The sequence below is a fragment of the Mustela nigripes genome, chromosome 5 (assembly GCF_022355385.1).
Source record: "Mustela nigripes isolate SB6536 chromosome 5, MUSNIG.SB6536, whole genome shotgun sequence".
Lineage (NCBI taxonomy): Eukaryota > Metazoa > Chordata > Mammalia > Carnivora > Mustelidae > Mustela > Mustela nigripes.
This window is the reverse complement of record NC_081561.1, coordinates 82,566,054-82,591,721: the sequence shown is the minus strand read 5'-3', so window position 1 is coordinate 82,591,721 and position 25,668 is coordinate 82,566,054. Positions and strand designations below refer to the sequence as shown.

Here is a 25,668-nt window from a genome sequence, read left to right as displayed (position 1 = left end):
ACATACAACCAGAAAACCTAAAATGCCCAGAATAACACAGATCCCAAGAATTGTGGAAAGCTAATTTTTTATCACCTTGAAAAAACCTTTTTCTAGGAGAGTATACGCTTACATGATAACCGAAACTATTCTTCAAAGATCTGAAATAGACACAAAAAGCCTAAATATAAAAAAGCTACTATACCTGTTGTGAACCGCTAAAATTTGTTGAATTGGAGACTGAATTATTTGCATAAATAGTAGATGATGGTGCAAAACTAGAACCTAGAAATAAAGAAAAAATTGCACTTAAAAAGTATTTATTTGTAAAATTATAAAAACATTTCACTTTGCAGAATCCAATGAGAGAAGTATATTTTTAATTTTGTTAAGGCAACAAAACATGAAATTTGAAGTTGAGAGATTTATAAGGAAATGAGTGCTTAGTTCTATCCTTCTTGTGACAACAGATAAATTCTTTGCTGTAGATTTCTGTTGGACTAAACAGGAGCACATGGGAACAGTCTTAAGGACAGCAGTTAACCTTTGAAGGTTAAATGCCTAGAAGAGCAGGGTTTTCAAAGAATAAAATGTTATGCAGACAGAGTACTCCTAGGAAGCTACTGGAACTTTCAAATGGTCATACAAGCTGCATATGCACACAGAAACCATTTGAGCTAAACACGTGGATGGGCTTAGCTTAGGAAACATAGAACCAACTTAGAACTGATGCTTGCAGCACCCTGTCTTTTCTTTCCTCCTCTGTCCTTTCCTTGGAGCCAAGAAAGATGTGAAGCGGGAGTCAGACTAAGTATAGTACAGTCACCCAGGGCTTGAGAGCCTTCAAAGATCTGACTACAAAGTTAGAAATTTAATCGGTTTTTAAATTATTTTTTCAATTAAAAACAAGTGAGATATCAATGTAAAGATCATTTTTAAACATATCTTCCATGGAATGGACTTAGGAAGAAGTAAAATGAAAAACTACTGACACAGCTGATTACTTGTTTTATCAATGTGTTTAGAATTGCAATAATATTATATAATTAACACAAACTGATCTGGCCCAGAATATCCAACATGACGTATTGGGGGGAAATCAATGAAAATGTACTCATGGTTGCTTTCATACTCCTAACTGATGATGTGTGGCCCACTGTGACTTGAACATTTATGTAACTATATTTCTATATATACTACTATATATCTACAGTTTAGATAAAAAGAGACCTGACCTTTCAGCCAAAAAGGTCTAGGTAACTATTTCACTTTAGTTGATGGACTACAATTTCAACACTGGGTTGATTAAAGAAGTATGATTTAGATAACCCCAAATGTATGACAGAACAGACACAATGACAGAAAGCTTTTAATGCATTTACTATGTCACTAAAATTCTTTCTGCAACTACTACCTAATGACCAAATGTAGAAGCAAAATTAAATACTCAGATGTAGAGGATTGTTGCGGGGGGGGGGGGAGTACAAATTATATAAATATTTCTAGTATTAGAAATATTTATATTTCTAATTATATATTAGAATTATATATTGAATTGATTATATAATTACTATATTGAATATATAGAATTTTATTAGTAATTATATAAATATTTCTAGTAAGAAATAAAGTATTAATAGAGGAGAGGTATTTGAGGAATGAACAGAAAATCCAAAATAGTTAAATGGTAAACGGGACTTAGAAAGGTATTAACTCAATTTTAAATATAATCAAAGCAGCATTACACACTTAAGGAATATGGACAAGAAAACGCACATGAATCTTTGAACCTCACTTAAACAGATGCCTGTGTAAGACTGACAGGGCTCGGAGGTTACTCTGCTTGGACTTAGTGTCCTGCCAATTTCATACAACTTCAACTTAAGTACTGAAATTTGGTATAGGTCACGTTTCCTGATGTATATTCAATTCTTTCCACCATGTATTTTCTGTTTTGTTTTTGTTTTTCCTCTTCTCTAGGTATTTGTCTTTCCAGATGCAAACAGCAGTAACAATTAAAACCATTTTCGTGAAGGCATATCCCTATTCTGAAGCCAAGGAGTCTCATCCAGAGAATTCCTCCTCATGTAACATGCTTCCTGTGGGGTGGCTTACCTGGCATCTGGTAAGAATACGGCGTCTGGCCTGGCTGTGGGGTGGAAAACCCTGGGCTGTAACTGAGGCACCCGCTCTGTAACGGGGATGGGGTCTGTGAAAGTCCACTCTCCGTCTTGATGCCTGGCAACATCACGCCCAGATCTGTTTGGGAAATGCAGAGCGCAGACCCTCGCATTAGTAGAATGACCTTGCTCCTGAATTGTCACTTATGCTAGAAAATCTAAGCACTAGGCATCAGGATTACCCGCTCATAAGCAAAGAAGCAGAGAAAAAAAGAAGCGATACCGTAAGTGGGCAGGCTGTAGGGTTGTCCTGTCTGTGAGTAGGCTGTGTAGACCGCTGGCTGCTGCATCCCCGAATACTGAGTCTGGCCTGCGTAGGCAGACATCGTTTGAGCTGCTGGTGTAGAAAGAATGTGTGGATAGGGCCTAAATATCAGAAAAATAGCATTACTGTGGCAACAAAGACTGCACATTACTTCAGACAGCTTAGATTCAGTGAAACCTTATCATAGCCAGGAAGTAACCCTCTTCTTCATCCACAATACAATTCTAAAAACAGGGAAAGGACAAGAGTCCAAACGTCCCAAGCTCTGCTACCAGTCAGTATAGCAACTTGGGACAAATGGTTTAAACTCCTTAAAGACTTACATCTCACCTATATCATGAGACATCTGGATCAGAAAGTCTTCTGTTTACAGTACTTGTTGACCTCTGAAATAGTATCTCAATTAATGTGCAGACCAGGGAAGTGGAGTCCAGGTCAGTTAGCATAATCATGAGCTTACCTACAGTTTCTACCTACAGTCTCCCCTGCTGCTATACCACAGATACACAAGTCATGAAAAGTCCTACCAATTCTCTGCCAAGAACAGGACATTTAAAAAACAGAAAAGAAAGGAAAAAGGTAGGCAGCTGCTTCCTGAAAAGAAATGGAATGCCACCCCTTTTATTGTGCCACATTTTACAGAATGTTCCCGAACAGATATCCAAATCTGTCTGTACTTAAGGGCAGAGACTGTAGCTGCTCCAGTCTCTGTGGATCATGACTCCAAAACCTTAACACATCTGGCTGCTTGTAACCAAATTCAGATATATACCTAATATTGTTAAATTTGAAATTTCTACCTCTGCCTTCAGTAAGTTGACTTTGTTTGTTATAAAAACAATGGAGCACATTATTCTAAAATATGTGCCTGAGAACTTGAAATCCCATGAAAATGATGTTATATGGAACAAATTATGAAGGATTAACATTTGAATAAGATGTAATCTTTTCAGATTTTCCTTAAGCTAGTCAGCATTTTTGAATTTCCATTCAGAAATCAGTGTTTTCTGGTTTGAGCTTGACGCCTTCCTCGAGGTATACAAAAATCCAGAATTAAAGGGACAGTCTGGACAAACAGGAGTCTATCTCTGTTCCTGGATTTGTATAGGGTATTTGTCCGTATGTCTAACCCACCCAACTGCTCTGTGCAAGCATCCATCTATTCAACTATCTATGACACACTTACATACACAAAGGAATCTACGGAGCACTTACTTGGAAGGATATAGCTGTGGGGAATATTGATGTGCTGATCTGGGGCTGTAGCCACTACTTGTTATTACTGTAAGACACAAAAAAACCAGTGCAAAAAAAGTTGCTTCGTGAATATGTTTCACTAGAATGACAAAGCCAGTTTGAAGAAATTATCATGTTCAAGAGATGTTTCTACAAATTCACTCATTTTCTAAACAGAAAAAAAAATCCTTTTCTAAACAGAAACAGATGCCTAAATATTTTCTTCTAATGGAACTGCGTCAAGTTTGGCCTAAGAGCATAAAATGAAATCCCCTCACAATCCTTTCTCTCTGTCGTTCTTTCGCGTTCTCACATCAGTAGCATATTCTGACGTACGATTAAGTAGGAATAAATATCCTTGATTCCAGACCATTATGATTTCATGACAAAGTAAATTTTTAAACATTTTCAAACTTTAGGTTTTATGTTTTAAATTCCAACTAGGACAGCAACATACTGCTCTTCCTCCGTATCTATTCTACTAAAAATACAACAAACTTTCAAGAAAAATGTGAGTTTCCAACTGCACTTTGAAATTGTAAAATGCTATCATTTATGGCCTCTAATTTTACCAATCATATGAGCAGTTAAAAATGCAGAGTCCAAGATATCTGAGTACTAAGTGGAGTATACATAGAAAGCAGGAGTGGTAACACACCATGTCTTATGAAACACCATTGCATAATGCCCTAGCGATCATATTTATAAATATATTCTGAACTATCAGAGACAGCGCTTTCTTGAGGAGAACTCAAAGGTGAAAGTCAGGTCCTGTTGACATTTTGTCCTAACATGCAGCCCCAAACTGGACTACATTCAGAAGTCTGGAAGCTTCTCTTAACCAACTACCTTGACTAAGATAGATGTATTGCAAGTACATGGACTCCATAGTGTTGAGGCAGTCCCTTCAGAGCCAATCCATACTGGGCAAGCACACAGAGTGTCTTTATTAGGCCATCTGCTGTTCATTCACTTTTCAAAAAGATTAAAGTAGTACACAATGCAGTGCTGGAATTAGTTTAGTCTAATCAATCATAGTTATACTTCAAAGTACTGTGTCCTTCCTAAGTTGTTCATAATAATTCTTGAGCTAAACTTTGAGAATTGTAAAAGTGACAAATAGGTTTAGGTTGCTAACTATTTTATGAAACATGATATATTCCTACATCCAAATGCTATTAAGTACCCTTGTGATCTGTCATTTTGTAAACACATAGAATTTAGTGTATTTAAAATGCTATTTGGCCTGTAAGGTCTGAGTATGGAAAGTATATTATGCTTTTTCATAGCAATAGTGCAGAAAGTATGTTTTCAAGGATATTATGAACCAGTTTTGAGAATCACTGAATATGACGAGAGGTGTCAGGTTCTAAATGTTTTAACTAAACAAAATTGAAGTGAAATTGCTATTTAAATTTGCAAATCATTGACCAATGAACCATTAGTTTTCTACTGATTTATTAAAAGCTTAATGTTAAAACTTTCAAATCACTTTAACGAGAATATGCTTTTCCTACCACACCACAGATGCTAAGCATATATTACATAACAGCAATAGTGTTATTCCCCAGGAAATTCAGTCTGTTTCATTAACTCACAATAGTGAGCAAAAATATAGTTAAATGAGGCATAACTCCATGTGTTGTCACTTATTTATAAAATGTCATTTTATAGTAATCAATTCTTCTCAAGATTGCAAATCACAAAACTGTTCCAAAGTGACATCAGAAAATGAAAAGAACCATCCACCAGAGCAACTTTTATTTAAAAAAAAAAAAAAAAAAAAAAAGCCAAAGAGCAAAATTACTTCAGAGAAAAAGCCCCATATACCTGAATGGAAATCTGAATATAGGATTTTCCTCCTGCTAATGAATGAATCTAGACAATATTAAAATAATGTACCCATAACAGTACCAAAGCTCAACATTTAAAATTTCTATTAATGTCTGAATGTTCACTTGCTAAATAGAATGCAAAACCTCTAGCTCAGAAAACTAAGATGTTCATATAAAACTTGCTTCTACACTAAAATGTATGTATTTATTCTAACTCATGAGTCTTTAGGTAAGAGAAAACAACAAAAGTTCACTAAGGAGGGTTGAGATTCCGCCGACCAGAGTAAAGTCTGTTTCTACACAGGGCAGCCTAATCTTCAGTATGGTTTCTGGACTACTGTGTACAGATTTCAGAGACGTTCCTCTCATTCCCCATTGTCATTTCAGTAAACAAGAGTTATTACCCAACACGCTCAACTCATTATATTCCATCATCTCTGCAAATAAAAGTAAACAAACTGCTTGTTTTCAAAATGTCCTGAAAGTTAATTAAAGCAAATGTCTATATAGTATTACAAGATTCTCAGAGGGTGATGCAAACAATTTTAAGGTTTTAGTCTAATCACTGTGACACCTTAGATCAGAGATTCTCAGTGGGGCAGGAGATGGGAAATGAGGGAGCTGGGCAGGTAGGATTTTTACCTACAAGGGGACATTTAAAATGTCTGGAGGCATTTGGGGTTATCATGACGGGGGAGTATTACTGTCCTGCTAGGACAGACAATAGGGATGCTGCTAAACCCCTTCCAATGCAGAGGACAGATCCTCCACTACAATCAAAAAAAGAAAAAAGTTAGCCAAATTTTTAATAGTGCTACTGTTGGGAATCCCTGACTTTGAACACTTTGTCTAAAGGAACCTGGTCCATGGTACTAGAAATGTTCTATATCTGAGCTGTTCAACACCATAGTCACAAAGAGACCACAGGCAGCTCTTAAACACTTGAAATGTGACTGCTGTGATGAGAGACAACATTTTTACTTTTACCCAATTTTAAATAATTTAGACTTAAATAGCCACATATGTCTAGTGACTATGGGACAGCACAGCCTTAGATAATTCGTAAAGAAAACTGGATAACTATTTATAAAGATAAAGATAATATGCATGAATTTTAGAGAGGATGACTGCTCACAACTATTTCTTTTTCCAATTTTGTATTTTCCAATGGACTATTATAGAAGGGACTGCCAGACTTATCAGAACACGGCTCTGTACTCATTCATACCAGTGACCAGCTGTGAGACCTGGACCGTCTGGCCTTCACCACCTTTAACTTATCTGCACCTCTGTGCTCCTGCCTATAAATCAGATCAGAGTCCTCTGAAATTCCTTGTGGGACTAACGTTACAATGCTGTCATTTAGTTTTCAGTGAACTTGTGGTATGGTATTTAAGTATGCCAGCAATTACTTAGTATTTCCACTTATTTCCCTAAAAATGTGTTCCCTAAGCATTTACTCTGCAGAAAGTTTTACAAGAGTTATGGTAGACGAGCAGTAAAGACTGCTCGAGTAAGTTGGTACCTATTTATCTTGCGGGAGGCAAGTGAATTGCTAGAAAGGATATGAATTAGCACATGGGAGTCTCAAGGCAGAGTGTATGAATTATTACCTCTTTCTGTCTGAAATACCAATACTTATGTGAATATACAACAACTGCTCCCAATCAGTGTGAATTAACGAAGGGGATCATCTATCTCTATGAAAATGCAATGTATGCTTCAATATTATATTCAAGGACGTACTTCTGTTCTTTATACCAGAGGCATACACACGTAAAACCTTTGTGTGTGAGAATATGGATGAAACGTAAGAAATATCGTAGTAGACCAACAGAACTACAATGTAAATTACCACAAAAATTTCTCTAGGTTTACTGTTCATCTTTGTGCTATTCAAATTCCTTCTCAGGTTAAAAAGAAAAAAAAAAAAAAAAAAGCCTTTCACCAGATAATAAACTAAATACTGTAGCTTAAAATCTTTAACGAAGTCAACTTAATGCGTGTCCTTTGTGCCCACCTGGGAGTTATCAGGTATTTATATTTAAAAGGATTGCTGTTTAAAGATATGCTATTGTACTCTTTGAAGCACTAGGTGAAAGTAGTGCTCTCAGGCTGGGTCCTAATGCAACCAGCATGTGTCCTCCAGCAGCCCATTAACCTTTAATACTTGTCACTCAGCTGCTTACACAAGAGGATTTTTTTTAAACCCAGAGAGGAAACAAGGTTATTTAGAAGGAATCAAATGGATAGTTTTACATCTCGAATGTTGGGAGAGAAGGGAGTTTTTTATGCCATTTAAATGGACAAGTTAAGGGAACAAAGCCAACGATTATGACCTAATGATTAAATTAAACACTGTATAAAATCATTACAAAGGAAGCCAGCCCCGCTTCTTTCTAACAAGGAGGTCAGAGGACAGTTTTGCTGTCAACTGCAAATCCAGTAAAAATGATTCCAAATACAATTTTTAAAAAATATACACTTCTGTCACCATTAGTTCTCAAAAAAAACCCACGTCAGACGCTAAAGTGATAAAAACCCGCATTCTCGAAACTTCGTTTTGGTATTTATGCTGCTTATTCGTCAGGAAGATGATGTGTACCCCAATACGTAGGTAGCAACGCATGAGCTTGAGGCTTTACCTGACCCAGTAAAAGTGTCAAGGGCTCCATCTCCAGTGGTGGTTGCTGCTTCACTGCTGTTCAAAGGCTCTGTTTTGACTGCAAGGAGAGACACTATGTAGAAGAATAAGGACATGTGAGTTTTATTTCTAAATGTTTATCAAAGATGCTGACTGTTCCACTAGTGGCTTTTCCAACTACCACGGGCATGCAAGAGAACACTTGAGAGATCCATGAGGAAAGTTGTGTTAATTGAGCTTCTAAAAAATGGACATGCACTTCTAGAGGATTTAAAATAAAAATCCTCTGACTAAGCTAGTTCTCTCAGATCTGGTTTTAAAGGCAGTGTCAACCTTATAAGGGAAAGTGCAGTACACATGTTTGCATTTGTAACTCACCTAAGCACCCTCTGATATTAGAGTCAAAAGACAGAAAAAAGGAATCACAGTTGGTCCTTAGCCCATTTAATCCAAATCATAACAAAGAGATTTACTAGTTTATATTTTATTCTTCCCAAGGAGACAATTTTTAAAAAAAACACATGATAGATTGCATAAAAGTACAATGGAAGCATATGCAAATACAGAAACCATGGGCCTGATGGATGGACAATGAGGCACACAATAAATTTCTGTTTTTAAATATACTAAACAGTATATTTAAAATATTTATTTTAATGTATTTAATGGTATAACAATTTTTAATGTATTATAGAGATAAGCAGAGAGAAAGATCATTTCTACAGCAGTTCTGAAAACTCTTTAAAAGGTTATTTCTACTCTGAAGTTCTATATTTTGCTAAAATTCTCACTTGGGAATGATGTCGGCAGGCACACATCATTATTGTCATTATTAGATGCAGTGAGTGGGGGAAGGGGGGTGTGGAAAAGCCTCGAAAAGCCTCGACCTGTTTTTGTCACACCATATTTTCCCTTTGTGGGCAAAACTCTGCTACATACATCACAGCAGCAAGGGGATTAACTAAATTATTTTCTACTGAACACCTCTTGTGTTTCCTGGTTATGAATGGAATGATACAGTTAAATAAGTTAGAAGCAAGCAGAAAACTATGAAGAAGGAAGCTGAAGACTAGCCAACCATGAGCAAACATGGCAAAAAGAATCGTGCGGTTGGAGTGTCCCCATCAACCAAGCAAGTCAGCAATGTTACTCTGTTAGAAAGGGAATTAACTAGCTGATAGAGAACCATGCAGTAATGATTATGCTCTCTTTCCACACAAACAGAATTGACCAGAACCACCCCCTTAACCCTCCTCCTGCCCCGCAGTGAGCCCTAGAGTTAAGTTAGTATTCATGACTTAAGAATGCCCTGAAGAGGGGCACCTGGGTGGCTCAGTGGGTTAAGCCTCTGCCTTTGGCACAGGTCGTGATCTCAGGGTCCTGGGATGAAGCCCCGAATCAGGCTCTCTGCTAAGCAGGGAGCCTGCTTCCCCTCTCTCTCTGCCTGCCTCTCTGCCTACTTGTGATCTCTGTCTCTGTCAAATAGATAAAATCTTAAAAAAAAAAAAAAAGAATGTCGTGAAGATTTGCCCAAAGATTCAGAGGAGTACTATAAATGTTGGAAAGCAGTAGTGAAGAAATTTGGATTACTTACCCTAGCAAAAGGGAAGTTTGAGTTTGCCCTATTTTTCAATAACAACAATAATCTGAGGCATAGGGTCTAGTTATTATATAATGATAAATAATGACTTGGTGGTGAAAACTTTACGGTAGTAATTTATATAGCAGTCTATTACATAGTGATGCATTTATAGTTATACCTGACTGCTAATTACATTTCCCACTACAAAATTATTAACTACTACAAAACTATTTATCAGGAGCTTACTATGTGCTAGACCACTGACATGGAACTGATCGTTAAAACAACTCTGATGGATAGGAACAACTGTCTCCATTTTATATAACAGAAAGCTGAAGGGTGGGCTAAGGAGTTTGCATTCGTTCCTTTGCAGGAGATGAAGAAACTATGATCAGAACTCAGGTCTTTAGCTCTCCATCCACAATCTCTCCATCATAATAGCCTGCCTTCGGGTATAAAAATGGCTATGTTCACCACAGGGACTCCTCACAAAGGCTCAGAGATGGATAAGAATGGCCTTATCCTCCAGAGAGTGTATTTAAGAAAAAAAAAAAGTCAGAAATGAAAACTGCAAATATGAGAACAGGCTACTACAGTATATTTTCCATTTCTTCTCATGAAATTTCTTAACAGGCGGTAAGGAGCAAGTGTGAAAGCAGATAACAGCACACACTTAAAAGATATTTAATATGTGCCAGGGGCTGGTGCTGTGCTTTCCAGATATGAACTCATTTCCTCCTCATGACGATCTTATGAGGTAGATAATATTATCATCTTACTCTTCAAATGACTAAGCTGAAGCACAAAGTAGCTAAATAACTTGCCTGTAGTCACATAGCTAGGAAGAACTAGAATTTGAGACCAGGTGGTATGGGTTCAGAATCCAAATTCTAAACCACACTGCCTCTCAGGAAGCACGAATTATTCAAGAATTCCTTTCATCTATATGAAGATGATCCAGAGTGTGGCCAGGACGGATGTAAAGCTCTCTCTCTGATGTAATGTCCACGTTCGACTTCTGACAAAAAAGCACAGCCCAAAGCCTTCGGCAACACTACTACAGTGTACGGTCTCTTGAAACTTCCAAATTCTAATGCTGGCTAAATTCTTATGTACATGGGCCTAAATCTATAAACAATACTTGTAAAATCGTTGTAAAAAAAATTCCATATTTTGTTTGTGAATTGAGGAGGAAGGATCAGAATGTGAGCTGGGTCTAAAAAACTAGTCTAGAAGCCAGACATGAGGATTAGTTTTGTTACTTTGGATCCCAACTTTGTATTGATGTTGATTATAATCTCCTCAATTTTCATGTTTCAGGTGGTCAAAAGGAGGAGGAAGAAAAGGGAGACAAAGAGTTTGTCGTTGCATTCACTATACTGGAAACGGTGCTCATTAAAATTTTAAAGGTCTGAATTCAGTCAACGACAGAAAAAGAAGTTTCATTTTACCAAAAAGAGGCATCTGTAAAAAGCATATGAAGAGAATCATAGATGTCAAGAAGCGTTCAGTGTACTAACATGCATGGATTTTAAAGTAATTCAACAAATGGATTTGGGGAAAAACGGCACATTAATGCTAATTTATTTTTCACATGCAGGTAAGAACAAAAAAGAAAAGAGGGAAATTTGATTATGTTGCTACAGAAAGTAAATTATTCTCACATTAGGTCAACATCAAGAAACATCTCTTGAGCTCCAAGTAAAATGCAAAGTAATTTGGTTTGATTTTGTGAACAACAACAAAAATAACATTAGGTAATAGTAAATAATTTGATCCTCCAGGGGCAGAAAACCAAGAGAAGTGAAATGGACATTCCATATATGATTAGTTGATTAAAAAGACAGAATACAAATGAGTATCTTAATATTTATAAAACAGGTTACTAGGACAAAGGAAATACTATTTTAATTATAAAGTTTTGAAAAATGTTAAGTCATTTTCAATAAAGGCCCACATATATTTGAAATGTATTCTGATTTCTTTTGTCTTGGTTTTGCTTCTGTACTTTAAATTAAATATGCCATATACTTTTCTAGTGGCAGGCAACTTTGTTTTTAGTTAAATATGTGCAGGGCATTACTGGAAAGATATTCGCCAATGAAACATCTTGCTATTTTCTAAAACTTATAAAAATCCTCATTCCACATGATTATCAGTGTATATTCATGGTCACATTCAAATGTATTTTTTCTCACTTTTCTTAAATTAACACAGGTTCAACAGGGTTTTTAACCTAATTAGGACAGTGTCCAGAATCATTACATGCTATAAAATGGAAAGGACAATCTTCTATAAGAGAAACATCATATTTTTCAACAAAATGAAACTTACAGACAAATGTTTGGATTTCAAAAGTAACAATCATTTTTTAAAATCCAAAGAGTATTGTGGTTTTACTCCTCTATATATTCAAAATAAGTAATTCAGGGTTCAGGGTTAATTCAGTAATTCAGGGTTTCTCTAAAAGTGAGAAGAGAAACTATATATAGCACTTTGTACAGAACTTACTATTTAAGAAATATAAGCATTTCTTGTTTTCAATTAGCAATAATCGCGCCTCGGATAAACCTCATTGGCTACGATACTGCCACTGCGCAAAGCTAAAGCATTTCTTGTTATATAGTTGTAATTTGGATGTTTTTCACAGAGAAAGATGAAAAAAGAAGTAAAAATATTTTTAATATATTGATTATAATATATTGGTATAATTGGATTTTTTTTTTACCTTTAAAAATAATTGATACCTATGGGCTAAATCAAAATATTACAGGATTATTGTCCGGGGTCAGCTGTGCCTCAACCTTCATCCATACCTCCTATACATATTTTCAGAGCAAATTTAATCTTGTCTGTTCAGATTATCTTTGGAACTCAAGTACAAAGTTAATGGATATTAATGATTTGTGAAGAAAGTCTGTTTATTGTAATAATTCCAAGCTCATGTTCATTAGTTGCACTAGCAAAGTTAATCCTTGAAAGAGAAGGTGACCCAAGTAATTTACATTTTACATTTCATCCTCCCAAATCTGTGATTAAACTGGTATACACTTAAAAGACATACATATGCTAATTCTAAATATACTTCTTTCTGAACCACAAAATCACCCGTAGCTCCTTCTGACAGCACAGGTGTTGCAAAGCATTTCAGGAGGAGTTAGATCAGGAAGGACACAATTTATAACACTGCAGGGGAGCATGCGGTATGGCCTACCGCTTTTTAATAATTAGTATAGTCTATGATTTAGTTTCTCTGAATCAATATGTTCACTCTATCTATGAGCACCAAGTGTCTTTCACTCGTAAATATCTAGAAATAAAATAATTTTATAAAGCAGCTATGGCTTTCATTTAAAAAAGAAAAAGAATCTAAAAAGAATAGAGGCATGATAGTAGATGGTTCTACTTCATGAACATGTAACATTCAGAAATAAACCCCTTGCATAAGAAAAATCATGTGTGCAATAAACATAATACAAATTCTGGAAGACTCTTTTCTATGATATATAGATTTTAAATACAGAAAATATTGTAAATCTGATCAGAATGTCTGATTTAGGTTCCCTCAAACCTTCTCTCTAAAGCATTTTCTTAATCTCCATGTAGAATCAAATATTCCCTCCCTCTGCTATGCACTCACCTTGAACACATTATGCACTCATTACTTTCTTGTCTGTTTCCCTCTGCTAGACTTTTGGTCCCTTGATGGCCAGTATCATATTCTATAGGTCACTGGGTTCCCATTTCCTAGCACAGAGCCTGGCATATAACAGGAACTTGATACATTTTAATTGAGAAAGTGAAAATCCACTTTTAGATCCTATCCTAAGCAATTCCAACAGATGTCTTTCTGTAAAGTACAGCTAATCGTGAATCTTGACACCATTAAGCAAATAAAAAGCTTATGTATTTCTGCAACTTTTCATATGATTGGCATGCATTTATATGCATAAGTATGCATATACATGAAGGAAACAAAGCATACATATAGCTCATCTCGGGGGTCAGCAAATTACATCCCACAAGCCAAATCTTCCCCATGGCCTGTTTCTGGATAGCCTGTGAGCTATGAATGACTTTTAAATTTTTCAACAGTTGAAGAATATCTAAAGAAGGATATTTGTGACATGTGAAAATTCTGTTAATTTCAAATTTCAGTGTTCACAGATCCAGTTTTATTTGAACACAGCCAAGCTCATTGTCTATTGTTGCTTTTGCGGAACAACAGCAGAGCTGAATACCTAAAACAGAGACCTTATAATCTGCAAAGCCTAAAATATTTATTATCTCACTCTTTGCAGAAAAAATTTGTTAACCACTGATCTATATGCTCGGGTATGATTGAATATATTCTACTTATATTGACAGTTCTACATTTTAACAATTTTACAAGCAATAAAAATTTGAAAGAAAAATTAGTTTCCAATATAAATCTGTAGTTGTAATTATATAATTAGCTCTAAGGTATTGAAACAGTTTAAATCACTTCAAAGAATAATGTAATATATTTAAGAGTACCAATGTAATATGGTAAGATATTAAGGGGACACTATCAACTTATTCATATTAGTAAAAACTATATAATTCAAGTCCTTTTTAAAAATCTCAAAGTTAAAGGAAAGGTTTTCAAAAGCCAGTAAATTAGCTTTTGCTTTTTTCTTTTATTATAATAATTTTATAAAGGGATCCAATTCCCACAATAAAACCCAAGATTAAAGATAAAACAGTTTATTGTCAATGGGAGAGATATGCACCAAATCCTTGTTTGTGCTATAATACCCAACATACACTCATACAATAAACTCTCCAAAGTCACTAAAATTCATAAATTCATGAATTTCATGTCAGTAAACCACCAAGACTACATCGTTAACAATCAAAGTATACCTACCATTTTATTACTAAAAGCTTGCCTTCTTCTTTGGCCAATTTACACATTTTAAATGCAGAAAAATATATTTTATGACCAAATATTAGAAAACCTTTTAACAATGTTAAAATTGTTTTCATTTTCTTTTATAAGAAATGTATGTTTTCGTTTTCTTTTAAAACTATTGCCTAGTCATTATTGAATTGTTAATTCAATAAGAAAGAAAGAGAAACATACTGGTTTTTACTGGCAAGCAATGTGTATACACTAGTATACAATTTAACACAAAAGCTTTGGCAAGGAAATATTATTTTCCTCCTTTTATAGAAAGAGATTAAAGCTCAGAGAGGTTAAGTGACTTGTCCAAGGTAACACAGCTAGTAAGTGTGCTCCTCCTGACAGACAATTCTTAGTTCTTCCCACATGGCCACACAACTCTTAACATTAACACTAAGAACTAGGAAAATCTGATACTTAACACTTAGAAAAATATATCTGGTTGAGATTCATCTAAATTACTAAACACTGTACATATTCACTATGGTAAAGCTGCCCATGTTACATGAATATCTGAAAACAGAACAATAGCCAGCGAGGTAAGAATGTTTTTCACAAAACTAGAATATTTCGTGTTGTGATAACTATGAAATTTAAATACTGGGTTTTATTGGAACCTGATGAATCTCATTCATTTATGCATTGAATATGGCTGCTTTTGAGTTAAGGTGGCAGGGTGGAGTAGATGAGACAGACACGGTATGTTCTATAAAGACTAAAACACTTACTATCCAGCTCTCTATAGAAAAAGACCCCCGAGTTAGAATTAAGAGAAACTAAATTCTTGCAACAGATTTTTAAGTATAAAATGTATATTTCAAGGTGGAACTGGAAAACATTTCAAGTTAAAATTATTTTTAAAAAATAAATAATGGAGGGCGCCTGGGTGGCTCAGTGGGTTAAGCCGCTGCCTTCGGCTCAGGTCATGATCTCAGGGTCCTGGGATCGAGTCCCACATCGGGCTATCTGCTTAGCAGGGAGCCTGCTTCCTCCTCTCTCTCTCTCTCTGCCTGCCTCTCTGCCTACTTGTGGTCTCTCTCTGTCAAATAAATAAAATCTTTAAAAAATAAATAAATAAATAAATAAATAAATAAATAAATAAAGGATATAATGGAATTATTTTTCACTCACTGGTCATATATTTTAATCAGATACAGCAAGATCCGGCCAAACTGCCTATCCTAACTACTCTATTGTAATGCACATTTCCAACAGGCAGGGAGGTCTTTTTAATTTTACTATTGGGTGATTCCATGTTAGTGTTATAGTCTTGTTCTTATTTTTTGATTTTGGTAGTATATTAGCTTTTGATTTAGAATAAGAAAAATATTATGGGTACCTGGGTGGCTCATTCATTGAGTGTGTGCCTCTTGGTTTCAGCTCAGGTCATGATTTCAGGGTCCTGGGATTGAGCCTCATGTCAGGCTCTGTGCTTAACAAGGAGTCTTCTTGAAGAATCTCTCTTTCCCTCTCCTGCCCCTCCCCACACTCTCTTTCTAATAAATATATAGCTCTTTTAAAAAAAGAAAGTTTGGGGGCACCTGAGTGGCTCGGTGGGTTAAAGTGTCTGCCTTCGGCTCAGGTCATGATCTCAGGGTCCTGGGATCGAGCCCCACGTCTGGCTCTCTGCTCAGTGCGGAGCCTGCTTCCCTTTCTCTCTCTGTGCCTGCCTCTCTGCCTACTTGTGATCTCTCTCTCTGTCAAATAAATAAAAATCTTAAAAAAAAAAGTTTGTTTACACTTCTATATATTTTATGTATATGAATGCCGTAATTATAGTTCAAAGTATTTTAAGGGTTAATACTGATTTATAATTTTAAATGTGTAGCTTTCACACAGATAATTCTTTAAATGATGGAATTTTAAGTGTTTATGTTACTTTAGACACTTTAACCGGATTATTTACTGACGTCCTTAAAACCACAGATATCTTTTTGCCATGTTAAGAATTTCAATGAAGACAGTCTGTAGTGACGGGGATGACCAAGTTTGTATGTCTGTGCAATCTGGTTCACCCGCTCTTAGAGCCAGGCCTGCTGTGCTCTATTAGGCACATAGATGATACGTAGTTAGAAAAACAAAAGATGCATCTGTTGGCGCAACATTATAAACCAATGTAAGAAAAAATACCATTGGCTTAAGGAATCTAAGATTAGAATGCTAGTTGGTAAGGAAAAAAACATAGTCAACTATTATCTATAAGCAGTAAAAAGTCATGTTTATTTCTCCTTTTTTGTTACAAGTACTTTACACAGAAAAGGAAATGCAAACAGAAAGAGCCACAGAAAGCAAACCAGAAGGGCAATACCAGCACACCCAAACACATGCAGTGTACCATCATCTCTCATACTTGTTGCGGAAGAGGGGGTGTTGCAACTCAGCAACCAGTCTGCAGTGTTTAAAACAGTCATGTTGTCCCCTGAGAACAGGAACAGTATAAGGGTTCATTGTCCGAATGCCTGCTCAGTGTGCAGGAATAGTCTTCAATGCCTGCACTGGTGCCTGACCTTTTAGCTAAAATCATAACTGCACTGTATGATTTTTACCCTTTATTTTATCAGGTCTGTTTTAGTTCTGTTAAATACATATACATGATGATTAGTGAAACTCCAAGGTTTGATTCCAAAGGTTTTAAAAATCTTATTACATGTATCTAAGTTAAAGTTTAAATCTAAATGTCCTTGCACCAGAAATAATCACTAAACAATCTTACAAATTTGCACTCCCATAATTAAACAGCTAAAATTATGGATGCGTGTTTAGAGACAAATAAACATCATAAACAAGGAAATGTTAATCTACAGAGGGTTTGGTATAAAACATTATTAAATACAGGCAAATTGCAATGCACACAATTTTACAGAAAATAGTTTAGACTGCACAGTTATTTTAAAATAAATGGGAAGAGGTGTGTCAATTTCATAAATACTTACTGAAATTTTAAAAGAAAATATGATGTGGCAAATGCTGTTATCTAGTAATATGATTAGTTTATAAATTAAAACAAATGCATATACTTTTTCTCTAATGACTAAAATAGATAAAACTTCAAAATGATGAATAATTTAAAAAGTAGTTTACACATGTGTATATGCATATCATATATATAGATATGTGATGCATATATATATTCTGATGCAAAAATCAGACCATATCTTTTGATGGCTGAATACATATTATAAAATCAGTAGGGCACAATATTTGAAATAACTGTTATTGTTACCATATGCTATGGCATGATTATAGGCTAATCAAATGAGAAAGTATCTGAAAAAACATAAATTCCCATCTTAAATAATCTCCTTGAAAAGAGAGTGCAGCAGACATAAATATTTTTCTATTCTCAAACCTCTTAAGAAAAAAGGTTTTTAAGAAAAATTTGGGGTACCTTTCTCCTGCAATTCAAAATAAAACCAAAAACTAGCATAATCTCTCTCTCTCTCTCTCTCTCTCTCTCTCTCTCTCTCTCAGACATACACACAAGATCAGAGTATAAATCATTTTGGCCACATTTTCTACATTTTTGTTTTGAAATATTTCCTAGGGCAAATACAAAAAGGGAGCTTTGCTAAAAGTCTTTAAAATATTGTTCAGGGATATCTACTTTTTCTTATTTTTTCCAGCTACAAAGGAGGTGCAAAAGTCTCAAGAAAATCAGCAGAATAACAGTCTATTAGCCATATCGTCCCCAGACATAATGCTGATTATGTTATTGCTGATAAGGATTTATTTATTAGTAGATTCCTAACATATGAAATTATAGAAAACATCGAAATGTGATTCTGGGTGCCTCTGGGGTGGTACACTTACCTCCTGTTCCATTTGTGGTGACAGATGTGCTGCTGAGATTAGCCTTCTCCAGTTTGGAGCTACCAGGAGTATCACCACTTCCAACAAGAGGATGAGGACTTGCAAGGTCCTGCATTTCCATAGACCTGTTAGAGCAGGAATAGCAGAGCAAAAGCTGAAATCTCCAGTTTGGAGCTACCAGGAGTATCACCACTTCCAACAAGAGGATGAGGACTTGCAAGGTCCTGCATTTCCATAGACCTATTAGAGCAGGAATAGCAGAGCAAAAGCTGAAATCTCAGCAATTATTTCTTAAAAAACAACATATATTTTTTTACTGAGCACACATGTGATCTCACAGTAAGAATGGAGACCAAAAGCAAGAATGGAGACCAAAAGCTAAGACTTCTTCATTAGCTAGATGAACACGACAGTACATTAAAGATTAATAAATAAATACAGCTTCCATGGTAGTTGAGCTTCATAATTTATCTGTAATCCTATAAATATTCTGTATAATAAAGTACAGAAGAAATATTCTGTCATCTTAGCTGTTTAAGTTGACAGGGATACCCTCCCTCCTACATTGACCATCTCTATTATAAACATGTAGAAATGCTGAAAATATTTAACCCCTAAAATTTGATGTCCTCAGCCACCAGTGACAAAGAAATCAACAGCTAGAAGTAAAGTACAAACAAAGTCAGAACAGAAACTTCCAGCTGACCTTGTGGATCCAGGGCTGAAAACTGACTTTAAGGACTGAGGGCTAGAGTTGTTACACCTTTAATATCACTTAGGAATAGACAGTTTGACATAAGGGGATGTGCTGGAATTGAGACCCTAAATAAAACTGAGACTCTTGAAAGATTGACCCTCTTTGGAAACAGAAACTTAAAAAAGCAAAATTTTACAGTAGTCCAAAGAAGCCATACATGCTTCAATGAAAGAAGGAAAACACATGAAATAAGTAAAAATAGAGAGAACTTATCACCAATAAGCTATCCTATAAAAATAATACTGAAAGAAGACCTTCTGTTAAAAGTAAGGTTACCAGATAAAAACTCGGAACTAGGGGGAGGAATGAAGAATGACAGAAATGTAAATCCCACAACATTGCATTATGTGATTTATAATATAACACAGGAGCAAAATATATATCAATATCACAAAGATAGTGGGACAAAATTATATTCTTTTAATGTTCTTTCATTTGGCATGTGATATTATGTTATGCTTGGAGAAGACATTTAGGATTCTTCAAGTAATAACTAACTTTAAATATTAATAAGAAAAAATATTGACTAGATATAATAAAAAGTCAATAGAAAAAGTAAAGTAAAACATTTAAAAGGATTGATTAACCCCAAAAACCAGGAATAGAGAAAGTAAGGAAGAACATATGTGGAAAACAGAAAACATGTAGCAAGATAGCACACTCAAACCTAACCATATCAATGTTTACACTAAATATCAATGGACTAAACACTTCAATGAAGAGGCAGAGATTGCCAGATTGTATTAAAAAAACACAGCCCAACTATTAGGGATCTACAAGAGAAGTATTTTAAATACAGACACACTGTGATACTATGGCATACTGCTCAGAAAAATTCATTCCTATAGCTGCTGGTGTGTTACTAACTAGCAGTTCTCAACTAAATTCCTTTCCAAGAAATGTCTCAACTAAAGAGAGTCATTTTGCCCTAAATCACACCCTTTCTGGACGTACCCTCACCTACTGACTGACCATGAAGGGGTATAAATGTATTACCCTCACCCAGAATGTCACTTGAGCCTAGAGCCACCATAAGATCATCTAGGACCTTTGTTGCAATTGCACTGAAGATCAAAATCTCTCAGTCTAATCATGCTTCCATCATTCCCCTTAACATATTACCACTGGAAGCACAACCCAATAAACTCCTGGTACATAAATCCCTATGTTAGAGTTTGCTTTCTGGGAACTTGAGCAGTGATAAGGCACAACTAGGTTCAGAATAAAGCATGGAAAACAATATGACATGTAAATAATAAATGTTAGATAAATGTCTGGGCTATTATAATATCACAAAATGGTCCTCAAAATGAAGAATATTACCAGATACAAAGAGATTAATTAAGAAAATGAAAGAAATGATAAATTCTTCACAACCTTAGATGTGCATGTACTTACTAACTGAGCTTAAAAATATATAAAGGAAAAACTAAGCAGAATTAAAGAAAAAAACTGACTAGCAGTCCATGGTCATATTTGGAGATTTTATAACATTCCTTACACAATAACCAATTGCAAAAGGAGACACTGTGATCAATATGCTGTAGTTGACAGAGTATACTAACACCAAATAATTATAGATTACACATTATTTTCAAGTGTACATGGAATGTCTACCAGGATGACTGTAAGGTAGGGGATAAAGTAAGTATCATTTTATTTTAAATTAAACCTACAGAGTATAGTATCTGGCCATAATTAATTAAATTAGAAAGCAAAGATAGTAAAATATATGAAATAATCATTAATACTTGAAAATTAAACAACACAATTCTAAATAACCTATGAGTCAAAGTAGAAATCACCAATGAATTTAGAAAGTACTTAGGACAAAATACTAATGGAAACACTTAAAATCACCCCACATGTAGTCAACTGATCTTTGGCAAAGTAACAAACAGAATACAGTACAGCAAAGGCAGTTTCTCTAACAAATGGTGCTGGAAAAACTAGTCACACACAAACACACAAAATATAAGTCTAGACACAGACCCTATACCCTTCACAAAAACTAATTCAAAATTGATCATAGATTGACATAAAATGCAAAACTGTAAGTTTTGAATACAACACCAAAGACTGAACCCTTGAAAAATAAATACTGTTAAGCAGGGCTTCATTAAAATTAAAAACTTCTCTTCAAAATTCAATGTCAAAAGAATTCAAAGACAAACCACAGACTGAAAGAAAATGTCTGCAAAAGACTCATCTGATTAAGGACTGTTATCCAAAAAACATAAAGAACTCTTAAAATTCAACAAGAGAAAAACAACCTGCTTAAAAATGGCCAAACACTTCAACAGACACCTCATCAAAGAAGATGTATAGATCACAAAATAAATAAATAAATAAATAAAAAGATAGTCCACAACACATGTTATCAAGGAAATGCAAGTTAAAACCATAAGATAACACTTTACTATTTACTAGAATGGCCCAAAGCTGGAATACTGACAACATCAAATTCTGGCAAGGATATGGAGCAACAGGAACTCCCATACACTGCTGCAATTCTGGTGGGAACGCAAAAGAGCACAACCACTTTGGAAGACATTCTGGCAGTTACTTATAAAACTAAACATAATCTTACCATATGATCCAGTAGTCACATTCCTTGATATTTATGTAAAATAGTTGAAAATATATGTCCACACAAAAATCTACACACAGATGTTTTTTGTAGCTTCATTCATAATCATCAAAACTTGGAAACAATTAAGATGTTTTTCACTAGGTGAATGGATAAATTCTACTATAGAGAGTCAATGGGTCATTATTCAGTATTAAAAGAAAACGAGCTTTCCAGCCATGAAAAGACATGAAGGAATCTTCACTGCATATTACTAAGTGAATATCCAATCTGAAAAGCCATATGTACTGTATGATTCCAATTATATGATATTCTAGAAAAGCAAAACTATCTTTCTAGGGTAGAGAAGAGGGAGGGATAAATCAGAGTAAACAAAAGTTTTAGGGCTGTGAACATATTCTGTATGGTATTATAATTAAAGTTATGTGTCATTATACACTATTCAAACCCATTGCATATACAATACCTAGAGTTAACCCTAAAGTAAACTATGGACTTACAGATAGGATGATGAGTCAGTGTAGGTTCATTCTTGGTAACAAGTGCACCATTCTGGTGAGTAATAATAATAGAAGAGGCTATACATGCACTGGAACAGAGGGTATATAGGAAATCTCTGTACCTTCCTCTCAGCTGTGTTATGAACTTTAACTGACCAAAAAATAAAGCCCTTAAAACAATAAAAAAACATGACTTCAAATCAGAATTTGTGATATGCGAATAAATCAGTGGCTAATGAGAATTTATATCTTAAAAAGATTATTTTAGAAAAGGAGAGGGTTTGAAATCTGTGATCTAAATTTCTACCCTAATAAACTAAAGAGAAAAATTTTAAAACCCAAGTAAATAAAAGGAAGAAAACAAAAAAGAGCCTAAATCACTGAAAGAGAAAAATCTATCATAAAGACAATTTACAAATCCAAAAGATTAACCATTAGAGAAACTAAAAATATTTAAAAAGATAATAAGAAAATATTATGAACAACCTTATGACAAAGCATTCACCAATTTATTTATTTATTTATTGAAATATTTTATTTATTTATTTGACAGACAGAGATCAAAAGTAGGCAGAGAGGCAGGCAGAGACAGAGGGAGGGAAGCAGGGTCCCTGCTGAGCAGAGAGCATGATGCAGGGCTCCATCCTAGGACCCTGGGATCATGACCTGAGCCGAAGGCAGAGGCTTAACCCAGTGAGCCACCCAGGCACCCCAGCATTCACTAGTTTAGATAAAATCAGCAAAATTCTTAAAAGACACAACCTATAAAACCAATCCAATAAAAAATAAAAAATCTCAAGAGTTCTATATCAAATTAAAGAAACTGAATTAGTAATTAAACACTCCTCTCTCAAAAAAAAAAAAACACAACAAACAAACAAACAACAACAACAACAACAACAATTCCAGGATCATATAGTTTTCTTAGTGAATTCTAATAAAATAAGAAAAAGAAAGTTTTTATGAATTTTTTTTTAAAAGGTAGGAGGAAACACATTTTACTCCATTGTATGAGAAAAGGATTACTCTCATCTAAAACCTGACAAAGAAAAAAAAAATAAAAAATAAAACCTGACAAAGACAATTTAAAAAAAAAAGCTCTGGATCTATACTTCTCATGAGCATAGATGAAAAATTTAACAAAATATTATTAAGTGAAATGCAGCAATAAAATAACCACTGCATCATGACGAAGTGTGCTTTATCCCCAAAATGCAAATTTTATTTAACATTTGAAAATTTAAAAAAAAATTTGAAAATCAAACAGTGCAATTCAATATATTAACAGAATATTATTTCAATGAGTACAAAAAAATTAATAATATTCATCATCCACTCATGATGGAAACTCTCAGCCAGTTAGAAAAGCAATATTTCCCTCATATCTAATAAAGATCATTCTCAAAAAATATATAGCTTATACCATATTTAATGATGAAATGCTGAATTACTTCTCCCTAAGATCAGAACCAAGGTAAGGATATCTGTTTTTCCCATTTTAATATATTTTACTGGTAATCTTAGCCAATACAAGAGGACGAAAATAAATAAATAAATAAAAGGGGTAAGTTTAGAAAGAAAAAATTCTGTTAATTCACAGGTAACATAATTATTTACACAGAAAAAAAAAAACAGAGAAATCCATAAAAACAAAACAACAAGAAATACTAGAACGAATGAGTGAATTTACCAAGTTATATGTACAAGGGCCTTGCCAGTACTAAATCAAAACATGAACCAAAAATATCTGAAACTTCAGTCCATACTGTTCCAATTCAAAAACTGAAATATAAAAATGATTGTTGTTCAGTAATTGGAAGTCCCCCTCTTGCTCAACTCTTAAGAGGAATCTGAATGCTCAGACCCTCACCTTAACTGCTAGGCAGAGAAAAGGATTTAGACTTTTCAGGAAATAAACACAACAAAACAAATAGTGTGCTTCAGGCTCTACTGAGTTTTTATGTAACGCGTTCAAAATATCATAAATATTTTGATTCCTAATAAAAGGCTCCAGTAAAGAGAAAACACAGTAAACAGAAGCAGACCTGTATATGACCCAGGTTTGAGAATTATTAGACAAGGATTTAAAAATTATTGTGAATATATGAAATAACTTAAAGGAAAAGATATATGCCCACAGAAGTTGTGTTTGTGTGTGTCACATATATACATACATATGTGTCATATATATTTATATATACATGTGTACATATTACATACATAAATGTATGTAATATATACATATACATACATATAATACACATATGTATATGATACATATATATTATTTATATGTATTACATATAGAAAAGAAACAGAAACTCAAAAAATGAAAATTCTAGAACAAAAATTACAATATATTAAATAAAAATGTTCTTTGTATGGATTTAGCAGCAGATTAAACACTGCAAAAGACAGAATCAGTAAGTCTGAAGCTGGGCCATTAGAAACTACTCAAACTGGAAGAGCAAGACAAAAACAGGAGGTGGGGAAATTAAATTGAGTATAAGTAACTTGTGTAATATTATCAGGAAGCAAAAGAGTAAGACAATACTATTGAAATAAGTAATAGCACATATTTTTCCAAATGTGATGAAACACCAACACACAGATCCTTGAAATACAATGAACAACAAATGAGAAAAGGGAAAAGAAAACCATACCTAGGCACATTTTAGCCAAATTCCAAAAATAGCAAAAAGTAGAAAAACTTTATAGCAACCAGAATAAAAAAGAGGGACATAGTAGTATCCCCCCCCCCGTAAAACAAAACAAAACAAAAAAACAAACAAACGATTATCTGTAGCACACTCTTGGTTACAAGCTGAATTATAGTAAGTAATGAATGCTCATAACTTTATTATCTCCCACTGGACCTGCCCAAAATATTTTTAATGTAATCGATCAAAGAATAATGATTGCTTATTACATGCAAAGTACTGTCACAGTTGCTAGGATTCCTGAGTGAAGAAAACATGCCCCTACTGTCCAGGAGTTTAGGATCCAAATGAGAAGGCAGATATTGGGCAAAGAAAATTAAAGTACCTTAGATGTTCACTGAATGAAACAGACAGAAATCAGTGTGAACTCAGAATATGGCAACTTTTCTCAGAAACTATTAACTGGATTTTGATGATTTCAAAGGAATTCTGGAGGAAGCATTTAGTAGTAATACCACTAAAGCTGCAAGGTAGTATATGGGCTCAGTCAGTTTAAACCACATACAAGATGAAGAAGCAAGGAAAATTAGTCAGGAATGAAAACATGGAGCATACACTGAAGAAAGAAGTGAAACCATGTTCCTCATGCAAAACAAAACAAAAACAGCCTTGGTATTTTACATTCCAATTTCCAGGAAACCAA

At 34.5% G+C, this 25,668-nt stretch overlaps 1 protein-coding gene, 1 long non-coding RNA gene and 1 other non-coding gene across 3 annotated transcripts in view; all 3 read right to left on the bottom strand.

The window, feature by feature from the left end:
• EYA4 (EYA transcriptional coactivator and phosphatase 4) overlaps positions 1-18,582 on the bottom strand; it is a gene marked incomplete at its 5' end in the record, with an annotated part of 67,374 nt that extends 48,792 nt beyond the window's left edge. Inside the window, 6 exons of the mRNA XM_059401572.1 lie at positions 185-264; positions 2,095-2,238; positions 2,383-2,525; positions 3,640-3,706; positions 8,141-8,233; positions 18,459-18,582. Coding sequence (XP_059257555.1) covers positions 185-264; positions 2,095-2,238; positions 2,383-2,525; positions 3,640-3,706; positions 8,141-8,233; positions 18,459-18,582 — 651 coding nt within the window. The remainder of the gene's footprint in view (positions 1-184; positions 265-2,094; positions 2,239-2,382; positions 2,526-3,639; positions 3,707-8,140; positions 8,234-18,458) is intronic.
• LOC132018921 (U4 spliceosomal RNA) lies at positions 12,183-12,326 on the bottom strand. The gene has a single exon (XR_009404686.1). It is a non-coding gene; the product is annotated as a U4 spliceosomal RNA (small nuclear RNA).
• A 42-nt stretch (positions 18,583-18,624) lies between the features above and the next one.
• LOC132017374 (uncharacterized) overlaps positions 18,625-25,668 on the bottom strand; it is a 209,117-nt gene continuing 202,073 nt past the window's right edge. Inside the window, exon 4 of the long non-coding RNA XR_009404248.1 lies at positions 18,625-18,698. This is a non-coding gene — a long non-coding RNA (uncharacterized LOC132017374). The remainder of the gene's footprint in view (positions 18,699-25,668) is intronic.